Consider the following 13,583-nt stretch of genomic DNA (forward strand, 5'->3'; position numbering starts at 1 on the left):
TTTATGCTATTCCCTGCTCCTATTTTTATGTAAAGCCCACCCCCCCACCTTGTGATTTCCATCAGTACTGGGACAAGGTCCTACAGCACCTAAGGCCCAAGGGCCAAACTGCACCCCCTGCCCCCAAGGACTGTGAACTATTTAGTAGTATAGGTTGCAGGTTCTACCCATTTTGAGCCTCCCTTCTGCTAAGGTTCCCAAAGTGGATGCCTCTCCTACCTACCCCTCTGCCTGGCCCTGGTGCCTCTAGCACAGTTTCACCACCTCTCAAATCCTTGGCAATGCCCCTGAAAGTTAATGACCACACCACTGCTACTGTTGATTGGTGAGCTCCATTATGGGGTGTTCAAGCCCTTATGACCTCTCCTACCTACCCCTCTGCCTGGCCCTGGTGCCTCTAGCACAGTTTCACCACCTCTCAAATCCTTGGCAATGCCCCTGAAAGTTAATGACCACACCACTGCTACTGTTGATTGGTGAGCTCCATTATGGGGTGTTCAAGCCCTTATGACCAAGGTGACCATGTTGGGTGGCTGGTCATTGCGAAGCTCCGTTATGGGGGGGGGGGATCAACCCTCCGTAACCAATGTGACAGTGCTGGGGCCTGGTGATAGGCGAGCTCCGTTATGGGGGATTAACCCCCCATAACCAATGTGACAGTGCTGGGGGCTGGTCTGGTGATTGGTGGGCTCCATTATGGGGATCAGGTACCATGCAAATTGTTTGCTGTGGTCAAGTAGAGGCTGGAGTGGAATAAGAGGGAAGTGGTAGTAAGCTTCGGAGGGTGTCTAGCACAAATTGGGGGCTTGGTTGGTTTCAATACCTCTTCCCCCTTTTCCCGATAGCCCTGGTGGGCATCTCCAGGTCCCATAATATGTTGCAGTAACAATAATTTCTACTGCCATAGCTTTCTATAATGTATCTTCACCTTCAGTGCCTCCTCTAACGCTGGCTAACTCTGGACACCGGAGAGTCTGTATTGAGACGATACATTCATTGTTTAGAGAAAAGAACATGGTGTCAGATGTGGGATTACAGTTTTGCTCTCTGCCCACTAAAAGGGCCTTGTATGAAGTGTTAGCTCCCCGGCCCAGTGCCAAAATGTCAGCGTACCGAGGTAAGCAGCGTGGTTCTTCATCTTGACTGGGAACTCCTTCTCAAAGGCTGTACGAGGAGGCATCACCCGGCTGTCCTTGTATTCCTTCAGCACGGCCCCATCCCAGTTGTACGCTCCAACTGTCCCGAACAAAATCCCATCCTACGGGGACCAAAAGCAGGGATAAATCTGTAGATTATACTATCATAGCGGGGCTTAGAAGAGACATAGGGACAACAAACTCTCGGTGAGCTCTGCTGTTGGAGGGACGTATCTCAAGCCAAAACATTTTTTTCTAATTTTAAAAGGAATTGGATTTTAAAGTAGTCACCAGAACAGGAATAGATGGGAAATCATCCAATGGGGACACCATACGTAACAACAATATGGTCCCGTATCCCAGCATATTATTAACTCGACCAATGGTTACCATATTGTTCCCCCACATTCTGGGTGGACGCATCCAAATTATGCCCACTTTATGGGCTAGTCCCACCCAGAACTCACCTTTAAATATCTGGGTACCATCCATCACTTCCACTTCATGGCTTGGTCCCGCCCAGACCCCACCTTTAAATATCTATGCACCACCCATCACTTCGACTTTATGAGTGGGTCCGACCCAGACCCCACTCTAAATATGTGGCCACCACCCATCATATCTTCTTTATGGGTTGATCCCACCTTGGCACCACCATTCACATCCACTTTACAGGTTAGTCCTATCCAGAACTCTTCTCTAAATATCTGGCATCCATCATCACATCTAATTTATGGGTCAGTCCCACCCAGATCTCTCCTCTACATATCTGATATCCGGGCACCACCCATCACATCCACTTTATGGATTGGTCCCACCCGGACCTCTCCTCTAAATATCTGGGCACCGTCCATCACATCCAGTTTATGGGTCTGTCCTACCTCTCCTCTAAATATCTGGGCACCACCCATCACATCCACTTTATGAGTGGGTCCGACCCAGACCCCATTCTAAATACGTGGCCACCACCCATCGCATCCTCTTTATGGGTTCATCCCACCTTGGCACCACCATTCACATCCACTTTACAGGTTAGTCCTATCCAGAACTCTTCTCTAAATATCTGGGCACCACTCATTACATCCAATTTATGGGTTGGCGCCACCCAGACCTCTCCTCAAAATATCTGGGCAACATCCATCACATCCACTTCATGGGTCTCTCTCCCACCACTCCTCTAAATATCTGGGTACCACCCATCACATCTAATTTATGGATTGGTCGGTCCTACCCAGATCTCTCCTCTAAATATCCGGGCACCATCCATTACATCCACTTTATGGGTTATTCCCACCCAGATCTCTCCTGTAAATATCTGGGCACCACCCATCACATCTAATTTATGGGTTAGTCCCACCCAGATCTCTCCTCTACATATCTGATATCCGGGCACCACCCATCACATCCACTTTATGGGTTGGTCCCACCCGGACCTCTCCTCTAAATATCTGGGCACCGTCCATCACATCCAGTTTATGGGTCTGTCCTACCTCTCCTCTAAATATCTGGGCACCACCCATCACATCCAATTTATGGGTTGGCCCCACCTAGACCTCTCCTGTAAATATCTGGGCATCACCCATCGCATCCACTTTAAGGGTTATTCCCATCTCTTCTCTAAATATCCATCCATCACATCAAATTTATGGGTTGATCGCACCCAGACCCACCTCTAAATATTTGAGGATCACCCATAACATCCACCTGACGGGTTTGGTCCCACCAACACCCCATCTCTAAATAAGTTTGGATCACCCATCACATCCACTTTATGGGTTGTTCCCACCTAGAACTTGTCTTTAAATGTCTGGTCCACCACCCTCCACTTCCCCTTTGTGGGTTGGTTCCACCCAGAGCCCACCTCTAAATATATTGGGACCATCCACTCATCTCCCAAATAATGCCCTTTCGTGTTACATGTGCAGTAACTCAAACAAGGTTGACATTGTGATCCCAGGACATGGCCTGAGACACAACATCGGCCAAAATACAGGACTGTCCCGGGATATCCGGGACAGTTGGGGGGGTCTATGGGATACTTGTTCCAGTGGCAACTGTCTAAGAGGGAATTTCTCCTCACTTCGGAAAGATTTACTCACATTTCCTGTTGCGTCTCTGGGACAGGAAGTGAAGACAAATCTTTGCAAATGGACACACAGACCAAAAAAAAAAAAGCCTGGAGATTTAACCATTCACTAAATTTTATTAAAGCCCAAATCAATCTAAAACGTTTTTTTTTTTCCATTTTGGATATTTAGGTAGGTTAGAATTTTTTTTTTAGGTTGTATTGTAGTCTGAGTCTTTCTGTCCAGGTAATGCCCATTCCCCTCATTTCCTGCAGCGGTCACCAACACAGGAAGTGAATCAAAATCAACTGAACGGAGACACAGGCATGGACAGATGGTTCTAATTCTTATCCCACTAAGATGAAAAAAAAAGTTTTGCCTGGAGTCGGGTTTTTAGCAGATGTTCCGGCTGCCGTGTCACAGTCCTGAAAACAGCTTGTAGTTATGCGTATAACAAATATGTTCCCGACATGAATCATGACCTTAAACGCGTGTCGTCTGCTCGGACGGCGATGAAAGACATTTGTGCCAGAACACCCGGCATCCACTTACACACAGTTGTCCCTCATAAACCACTGAGACGTTGTTTAACGACTTGGAATGTGGACACTTATATACAAATATTGCAAATGTCATCGCTCAGGGCCCACTCGTATCATTTGCATATCAGCAGGAAGAGTAAAAGCTGAAGTCTTAAGTTTCTTCCCTCCCCTTCATCAACATGCTACCAAAATGTTTTTAACAAAAAACTTTCCCTTTCTATTACATACTTTGTTATATGTAATCACTGGGTCCCTGTACTTCGTTATGCAATGCAGGCAGGTCATGTCTGGTGGGAGGGGCCAGCAGGGTGCGATGATGATGTTTTCAGGAAGCTATGCGCAGCAACCCTGCCAGCCCCTCCCACCAGCCATGACCTACCTGCCTCAGTATCCCTCTCAAGAGTCCTCAGCCCTGATGCAAGCAGTGGGCTCCTCTTGGGAGGAGTTATGCAAATATAAACATGCCTTGATTGGTGGATGTCAGTGTGGAGGAGTGGGCATTCCTAGGTAGGCTGAATTTGAAAATGCTGAACCTCCATGACTGAAAGAACTGAAATACAAAAGAATGAAAGGGGTGGGCCAGGGGCAGCCAGGCTGGGTGGGGGGGGGGGGGATACCTAAATGATGCTGCATGCCCAAGATAGGACTGGGCCTTGGAAGGGTTAAGACCTGTCATTTTAAATGCTGTCTATGGGAAACACTCTTCAAATTGACAAAAAGTGAGGGGAATCCACTGGGATGATTCCCATGTTAACATTTGGGGGTCACCAAGACAGGAAGTGAGTGAGAATTTTCCCAATGGTGCCACAGATAGCAATAACCTAGAATAAGTTATAACACCCCACATCTGCTCATAAATACAGTAAAACAAAGGTTTTTGGCCAGATTTTCCCTTTAGAGGACAATCTCTGGTATGTTGGGTTTACTGCCCCTTACGATCATGGGACTCGTATTGGTTGGTTTAGCTCCACCTGATAGATTTGTGAATTTTTGCAGATGTTTGTTAGTAGTAAAAGGCAGGTTCTCCGATTTTCTCACCTCCAGAACGTGAATCGAGAAGCCCACTTGAGACATCTCCAGTTGGAAGGAACTTTCATTGGTGCCGTGAGTCCCTGGGGAGGAAACACTGATCACAATCTGTGTATTATAGAGAAGGGTTGTTTTTTGCAATTAATGTTCAACTAATAGCATGGTGTCAGAGTAGGAACTCAGCTCTGCACCCCCTGTGCACCACTCAGCTCTTCACCCCCTGTGCACAACCCAGCTCTTCACCCCCTGTGCACAACCCAGCTCTGCACCCCCTGTGCACAACCCAGCTCTTCACCCCCTGTGCACAACCCAGCTCTTCACCCCCTGTGCACAACCCAGCTCTTCACCCCCTGTGCACAACCCAGCTCTTCACCCCCTGTGCACCACTCAGCTCTAAAAACCCTGTGCACCACTCAGCTCTAAAAACCCTGTGCACCACTCAGCTCTGCACCCCATGCGCACCACTCAGCTCTGCACCCCATGTGCACCACTCAGCTCTGCACCCCACGTGCACCACTCAGCTCTGCACCCCACGTGCACCACTCAGCTCTGCACCCCACGTGCACCACTCAGCTCTGCACCCTCTGTACACCACTCAGCTCTGCACCCCCTGTACACCACTCAGCTCTGCACCCCCTGTGTGCCACTCAGCTCTGCACCCCCTGTGCACAACCCAGCTCTTCACCCCCTGTGCACAACCCAGCTCTTCACCCCCTGTGCACAAACCCAGCTCTGCAGCCCCTGTACACCACTCAGCTCTAAAAACCCTGTGCACCACTCAGCTCTGCACCCCATGTGCACCACTCAGCTCTAAAAACTCTGTGCACCACTCAGCTCTGCACCCCATGCGCACCACTCAGCTCTGAAAACCACTGTGCACCACTCAGCTCTGAAAACCACTGTGCACCACCCAGTTCTGCACCCCATGTGCACCACTCAGCTCTGCACCCTCTGTGCACCTCTCAGCTCTGAAAACCCTGTGCACCACTCAGCTCTGCACCCCCTGTGAACCACCCAGCTCTGCACCCCCTGTGCACCAGCCAACTCTGCACTGCTTGTGCACCACCCAGCTCTGCACCCGCTGTGCACCACCCAGCTCTGCACCTCCTGTGCACCACCCAGCTCTGCACCATTTGTGTACCATGTAGCTTTGAACTCCTTGTGCACCACTCAGCTCTGTACATCCTGTGCACCACCCAGCTGTGCGCCCGCTGTGTCCTACCCAGCTGTGTGCCCCATGTTCACCACCCAGCTCTACGACCCCTGTGAACTGCCTAACTCCGATTCCTATTTTGCACCACTCGGCTCTGCATCCCTTTTGCACCACCCAGGTCTGCACCCACCTCGTACTAATCTCCATCCCTGTGGCACCGCCCAACTCTGAATCCACATTGCACTACTTAGCTACATTCCTCCTGCACCGCCCAGCACTACTCAGCTCTGCACCCCCTTGCACTACTCAGCTTCCTCTCTCTAGCACCCCCCAGCTCTGCACCCACCTTGCACCACTCAGCTACGTCTCTCTGGCACCCCCCAGCTCTGCACCCACCTTGCACTACTCAGCTACGTCTCTCTGGCACCCCCCAGCTCTGCACCCACCTTGCACTACTCAGCTACATATCTCTAGCACCCCCCAGCTCTGCGCCCACCTTGCACTACTCAGCTACGTCTCTCTGGCACCCCCAGCTCTGCACCCACCTTGCACTACTCAGCTACATCTCGCTGGCACCCCCCAGCTCTGCACCCACTTTGCACTACCCAGCTACGTCTTTCTGGTACCCCCCAGCTCTGCACCCACCTTGCACTACTCAGCTACGTCTCTCTGGCACCCCCCAGCTCTGCATCCACCTTGCACTACTCAGCTATATCTCGCTGGCACCCCCCAGCTCTGCACCCACCTTGCACTACTCAGCTCTGCACCCACCTTGCACTACTCAACTCTGCACCCACCTTGCACTACTCAACTCTGCACTCACATTGAATTGCTCAGCTCTGCGCTCTCCTTGCACCCCTTAGCTTTGGACCCTTAAACCATTCACCTCAGCATGTCTTCATGCTAAAATATATTTGATTAGTAGAGGGGTGAACTGCTTGTACCCCCTCCCCTATCAGCAGCTCTGATGATGCCCTAGTAGGTATTGTGTTGTCACAGGCAGCATTGTGATGTCACAGTTACATGTATGACTGTCATCATTGGGTGTGTTTTCACCTTCTAAGCTGAAGATCCGATCCCCTAGGGCATCCACAATGTCATTCAGTGCGGCCTCATCCGTCACATTGAAGAAATACTTCTCATCGGGGTCGCTGGCGATGTATTTAATTTCTTTAATAAAGGAGTTGGGGTCTTGCTGTCTCCTCATGTAATTTCCGAGGACCTGGAGGAAAACAATAACACATTGAGTGTCCAGGTCAGAGATGCCATGTGTGTATGAATCCCACAGAGGGCAGTCATAGGCAGGATCAGCTTACATGCAGTCTGTTCATTCTGAGTTATAACTTTTATTTCTATATCTACTGTATGTAGAAGAAAGAAAACTGTTACAATCATTGTCTGTTCAATTACACATTTATGAGAACGGTACCCCAGGGGTACATGTGGCATTAAAATGAATGATGCTATAAAATTGTGGAAAATAGCATATTGTTGTGTAGTCAGCCAGCAAAGAACAGCAGGTAACTTCGTAATATAGTCACTTACCGCGATTGCGTAGCGGGTGATGTCACGCTTTTCACATTCGGCCAAAGCGAGGGGCAGCTCATCACCATCATGCGATTCTCCATCAGTCACAACAATGAGGAGCCTGGTTGCACCTTCTCTTCCACCCCTCTCAGGGCTAAAAGCTTCCGAGCTGAAAGGGGTAGACCAGGGGTCACATATAATCCCATCATTACCTCAAGAACCTTAAAAAAAATATTTCATAGGCATCTAATAGAGGTGCTGAACTTTATACACACTCATTTATTCTGCTTTTCCCCCCTACTTTTATTGGCTGGATATTATTATTTACCAGAGGAAGGATTTGTGAACATTAATTCAAGGAACGGCAATGGGGGTAACAGTTGGTTCAGATCTTGCACAGGGACCCCTTACATGTAGAATATGGACTCTAAAATATAAATTGTCCTTCTGAGTGACTGATGATTCCTATGAAGTTATATAGTCTTTTAGAGACCAAGCATGCACAGCTACACCCTCTGCCCTGTAGTTATAGTATGTAGTAAATAAGGTTGTTATATGTATGATTCAGAGGGGGGGAAATGAGGGTAACAGTTGGTTCAATTCTTGCACAGGGAACACTTACATGCCCATTATGGCCCATAAAATATTAGTCGTCTTTTTTGGTGACTAATGTTTTCAGCAGCATCTTTCAACTTACTGAGAAGTTGTATAGCCGTTTAGAGACCATTTGTGCATGACTAAACCCCCAAACTGCAAGACCCCTACCTTATAGTTACATAAATGCAGTAAATAAGGTTGTCATGTATGATTCAAGGGGTAAGGGCCAGTTAAAATCTTGCACAGGAACCCCTTACATGTCCATTGTGGCACCTAAAATATACAAGCCCTCTACTTCCTGGCGAATGATGCTCTTGGCAGCATCCATTACCACCTGCAAAGTTGTAGAGTCTATTAGAGACCACTCACACATGGCTACACACTGCAAGATCCCTACCTTGTAGCTACAGCAATGTAGTAAACAAGGCTGGCATATGTATGATTTAGGGGACAGCAATGGGTATAACGGATTTTTTTTAGATCTTCCACTGGACCCCTTGCATGCTTTTTCTGACCTCTTAAATACACAAGCTCTATCCTTCCTGGTGGCTGATGTTCCTGGCAGCATCTATGACCACCTTAGAAGTCATATATTCTTTTAGAGACCAGTCATGCATAGCTGCTAATCCCCATACTGCAAGACCCCTACCTCCTTGTAGTTACAGTAAAGTAGTAAATAGGGTTGTATATATATGATTTAGGGAATGGCAATGGGGGTAACTGTTGGTTCAGATCTTGCACATGGATCCCTTACATGCTGAATATGACCCCTAAAATATCAGTTGTCCTTCTTGGCAACTAGTGTTCTTGGCAGCATCTATTAACTCCCAAAAAGTTGTATAGTCTTTTAGAGACCACCTATACTGAGGACTACTTACATGCCCATTATGGCCCCCCCAAAAAAAATTTGAGCCCTATCCTTCCCTGTGGCTGATGTTCTTAGCAGCACCTATCACCACCAGAGAAGTCATATATTCTTTTAGAAGCCACTCATGCACAACTACACCCCCATACTGCTTGACCCCGACCTTGTTGTTTTAGTAATGTGGTAAAGGTTTGCATGTGTATGATTAAGGAGACAGCAATGGGGGTTCAATTCTTGCACAGGGAACACGTAAAATCTTATTATGGCCACTAAAATGTGCAAACCCTGTCCTTCTTTGCGACTGATTTTCTTAGTTGCATCTACCACATCCTGAGAAGTTATAAAGTCTTTAAAAACACTCATGACCACCACACCCCCTCCATACGGTAAGACCCCTACCTTATTGTTACAGTAGTGTAGTAAATAAGGTTGGCATATGTATAGTTTAGGGGACAGCAATGAGGTAACGATTGGTTCAGATCTTGCACAGGAACCTCTTACATGTCCATTATGGCCCCTAAAATATACAAGCCCTCTCCATCATGGTGACTGATGTTCTTGGTAGCATCTCTTAATTTCTGAGAAGTCATAGGTAAGGTTGGCAAATGTATGATTCAGGGAAAAAAAATAGAGTAATGACTGGTTTAGATTTTGCACAGGGACCCCTCGCATGCCCATTACAGCCCCTAAAATATGCAAGCCCCTGCTATTGGACATACCAAGCTTTGTGTATGGCAAATGCTGTCCTCGTCTCCCGTCCTTCTTGGCGACTGATGTTCTTGGCAGCATCTATCACCTCTCGAGAAGTTGTATAGTCTTTCAGAGACCACTCGTGCACAGCTACTTCCCCATACTGCAACACCCCTACCTGTCCAGAAGGAGTTAAAAGTTAAAATATGAATGTGCTCACGATTTATTTTTTCCGTTTCCAATGAGACAGTCTAATCACGTAGGTGAGAAAGGAGTAAAAAAAGCCCTCCAACAGAATCTAGTAGAACAATAAGGTATCATATGTCTCATTCTATCACACGGCCCATGCATTGTGGGCGCACGGGCACCGCCCCCTCATCCATGAGCCTGGCCCCTTGCAGGACGCCGGACGCATGGATTCTTATGGCGCGGGCAGGAGGGGGTGGTATTTTTGATGCACCTGATTAGAGCCAGAGGCTCTAATAGGCTTCAAAATAAGGTGGGCTCGGACAGAGAAGTGCGCCATGATCCCACCCAATTGTGTAACAATAGTGAATTCATTTTCGCTATTTTCACACTAACCTTCCTCCTCGCCAATCAGGAGGCAGGGCAACAGACCTGTTTCCTGATTGGCCAAAGCGTCAGGCCACCCTATTGGATGACTGGCGCTTACGAAGAGGTGCGGAGGAGACACGCGCTGGAGTGGAGGTTGCCGTTGCTCTGGTGCACTTGGAGAGGAGCTGCTGCCTGGCGGTAAGTGCCAGGGGGTCTAAAGGGAGGCACATGCGGAGGGGGGGTTGGGGGTGCTGCCAGAGCCGCAGGCACCGCAAATGGGGGGTTCAGTGGGCACAGTGGCTGCATATGATGGGCACAGTGACTGTATTTGGTGGGCACAATGGCTGCATATGATGCACACAGTGACTGTATTTGGTGGGCACAGTGGCTGCATATGATGGGCATAGTGACTGTATTTGGTGGGCGCAGTGGCTGCACATGATGGGCACAGTGGGTGCATATGCTGGACATGGTGGCTGCATATGATGGGCACAGTGGCTGTATTTGGTGGGCACACTGGGTGCATATGCTGGCTACAGTGGCTGCTTTTGGTGGGCACAGTGGCTGCATTTGGTGGGCACGGTGACTGCATTTGGTGGGCACGGTGACTGCATTTGGTGGGCACGGTGACTGCATTTGGTGGGCACGGTGACTGCATTTGGTGGGCACAGTGGCTGTACATGATGGGCACAGTGGATGCATATGCTGGGCACGATGGCTGCATATGATAGGCACAGTGACTGTATTTGGTGGGCACAGTGGCTGCTTATGCTGGGCACAGTGGCTGCATATGCTGGGCACAGTGACTGTATTTGGTGGGCACAATGGCTGCACATGATGGGCACAGTGACTGTATTTGGTGGGCACAGTGGCAGCATTTGATGGCAAAGTGGCTGTATTTGATGGGCACAGTGGCTGCATATACTGGCCACAGTGGCTGCTTTTGGTGGGCAGAGTGGCTGCATTTGGTGGGCAGAGTGGCTGCATTTGGTGGGCAGAGTGGCTGCACATGATGGGCACAGTGGGTGCATATGCTGGGCACGATGGCTGCATAAGCTGGGCACAGTGACTGCATATGCTGGGCACAGTGGTTGCATATGCTGGGCACAGTGGCTGCATATGCTGGGCACAGTGGCTGCATATGCTGGGCACAGTGGCGGCATTTGATGGCACAGTGGCTGTATTTGGTGGGCACAGTGGCTGCATTTGATGGCAAAGTGGCTGTATTTGGTGGGCACAGTGGCTGCATTTGATGGCAAAGTGGCTGTATTTGCCATCAAATGCAGCCACTGTGCCCATCAAATACAGCCACTTTGCCATCAAATGCAGCCACTGTGCCCACCAAAGGGGCTGTATTTGATGGGCACAGTGGCTGCATAATATTATTTACCAGAGGAAGGATTTTTCAGAATTTTTCATTTTTTTCACATGTCCCAAAATTAAGAGGATTGCGCCTCATTTCTAAAACAGTGGGTGGAGCCATGCAAATCAATTCTTTATGCCCCATCAGCCGGGCGCACATCCAGAACCGCTGGTGTATAGTGCAAATAGAGCACAATATTGAGGTATGTGGTGGAACGAGACATGCGCATACCTTCGGTCTGCATTGCAAACGTTGACAATCGCTTCAACCTCAGGAGCCTCGCTTTTGAAGCAGGTTGCTTATAACCGCGCCGGAGGCACCCACCATGACCCCTATGCCACCCAAACCACCCGATATCCGAGAACGTTGATGATTGTCAGAATGTGTGTGTGTGTCATTGTCTCATTCCTGATGACTCCTCCACTTCACAGATGCGTGTGGTTTATTTACGCCTTGGGTCATTCGTGTAAATTTGCAGCCATCAGCGTCTGTTTCTAAATAAAGCCCACGGAGCGCAGCTGGCAAACCACACAGGAAGCGTCCGGATCCGAGGATTAGGGGTGACACGCTAGGTACTCATACATGTGCAAACATGGAAATCGCTTCACAGAGAAAGTTTACAGATTTCTTTTTTTTTTTTTTAAAGGGACAGGTCCGGAGTAACAAGAATTGACCTTCTTTTTCATTTTGGATTCCTGAGACCAGCGGTGGTCAAGATACGTGCAGTCCCCGATATCACTGAGGGGCCACACATTATATAAAGTGTATGTAATGCTACAGACAATAGACCAAGACCGGACATAGTACAGGAGATGATCAGAGACTGCAGACATAGTACAGGAGATGATCAGAGACTGCAGACATGATACAGGAGATGATCAGAGACTGCAGACATGGTACAGGAGATGATCAGAGACTGCAGACATAGTACAGGAGATGATCAGAGACTGCAGACATAGTACAGGAGATGATCAGAGACTGCAGACATATTACAGGAGATGGTCAGAGACTGCAGACATAGTACAGGGGATGGTCAGAGACTGCAGACATAGTACAGGAGATGATCAGAGACTGCAGACATAGTACAGGAGATGATCAGAGACTGCAGACATAGTACAGGAGATGGTCAGAGACTGCAGACATATTACAGGAGATGGTCAGAGACTGCAGACATAGTACAGGGGATGGTCAGAGACTGCAGACATAGTACAGGAGATGATCAGAGACTGCAGACATAGTACAGGGGATGATCAGAGACTGCAGACATAGTACAGGGGATGATCAGAGACTGCAGACATAGTACAGGGGATGGTCAGAGACTGCAGACATAGTACAGGAGATGATCAGAGACTGCAGACATAGTACAGGGGATGATCAGAGACTGCAGACATAGTACAGGAGACGGTCAGAGACTGCAGACATAGTACAGGAGACGGTCAGAGACTGCAGACATAGTACAGGAGAAGGTCAGAGACTGCAGACATAGTACAGGAGATGATCAGAGACTGCAGACATAGTACAGGAGATGATCAGAGACTGCAGACATAGTACAGGAGATTATCAGAGACTGCAGACATAGTACAGGAGATGATCAGAGACTGCAGACATAGTACAGGAGATGATCAGAGACTGCAGACATAGTACAGGAGATGATCAGAGACTGCAGACATAGTACAGGGGATGATCAGAGACTGCAGACATAGTACAGGGGATGATCAGAGACTGCAGACATAGTACAGGGGATGGTCAGAGACTGCAGACATAGTACAGGAGATGATCAGAGACTGCAGACATAGTACAGGGGATGATCAGAGACTGCAGACATAGTACAGGGGATGATCAGAGACTGCAGACATAGTACAGGGGATGGTCAGAGACTGCAGACATAGTACAGGAGATGATCAGAGACTGCAGACATAGTACAGGGGATGATCAGAGACTGCAGACATAGTACAGGAGACGGTCAGAGACTGCAGACATAGTACAGGAGACGGTCAGAGACTGCAGACATAGTACAGGAGACGGTCAGAGACTGCAGACATAGTACAGGAGATGATCAG

At 48.6% G+C, this 13,583-nt stretch overlaps 1 protein-coding gene across 2 annotated transcripts in view; it reads right to left on the reverse strand.

Moving 5' to 3' along the window:
- Nucleotides 1–13,583, reverse strand: part of ITGA10 (integrin subunit alpha 10) — a 95,581-nt gene that overhangs the window by 39,706 nt on the left and 42,292 nt on the right. For both annotated transcript variants that reach the window (XM_077463985.1, XM_077463986.1), the window contains 5 exons: nucleotides 9,635–9,783; nucleotides 7,472–7,622; nucleotides 6,983–7,148; nucleotides 4,783–4,856; nucleotides 1,114–1,258 (listed from right to left, as the gene is read on the reverse strand). In XM_077463985.1, the coding sequence (XP_077320111.1) occupies nucleotides 1,114–1,258; nucleotides 4,783–4,856; nucleotides 6,983–7,148; nucleotides 7,472–7,622; nucleotides 9,635–9,783 (685 nt within the window). The remainder of the gene's footprint in view (nucleotides 1–1,113; nucleotides 1,259–4,782; nucleotides 4,857–6,982; nucleotides 7,149–7,471; nucleotides 7,623–9,634; nucleotides 9,784–13,583) is intronic.

The sequence above is a fragment of the Lithobates pipiens genome, unplaced genomic scaffold (genome assembly GCF_037356315.1).
Source record: "Lithobates pipiens isolate NorthernLeopardFrog02 unplaced genomic scaffold, aLitPip1_a1.2 Scaffold_30, whole genome shotgun sequence".
Classification (NCBI taxonomy): Eukaryota; Metazoa; Chordata; class Amphibia; order Anura; family Ranidae; genus Lithobates; species Lithobates pipiens.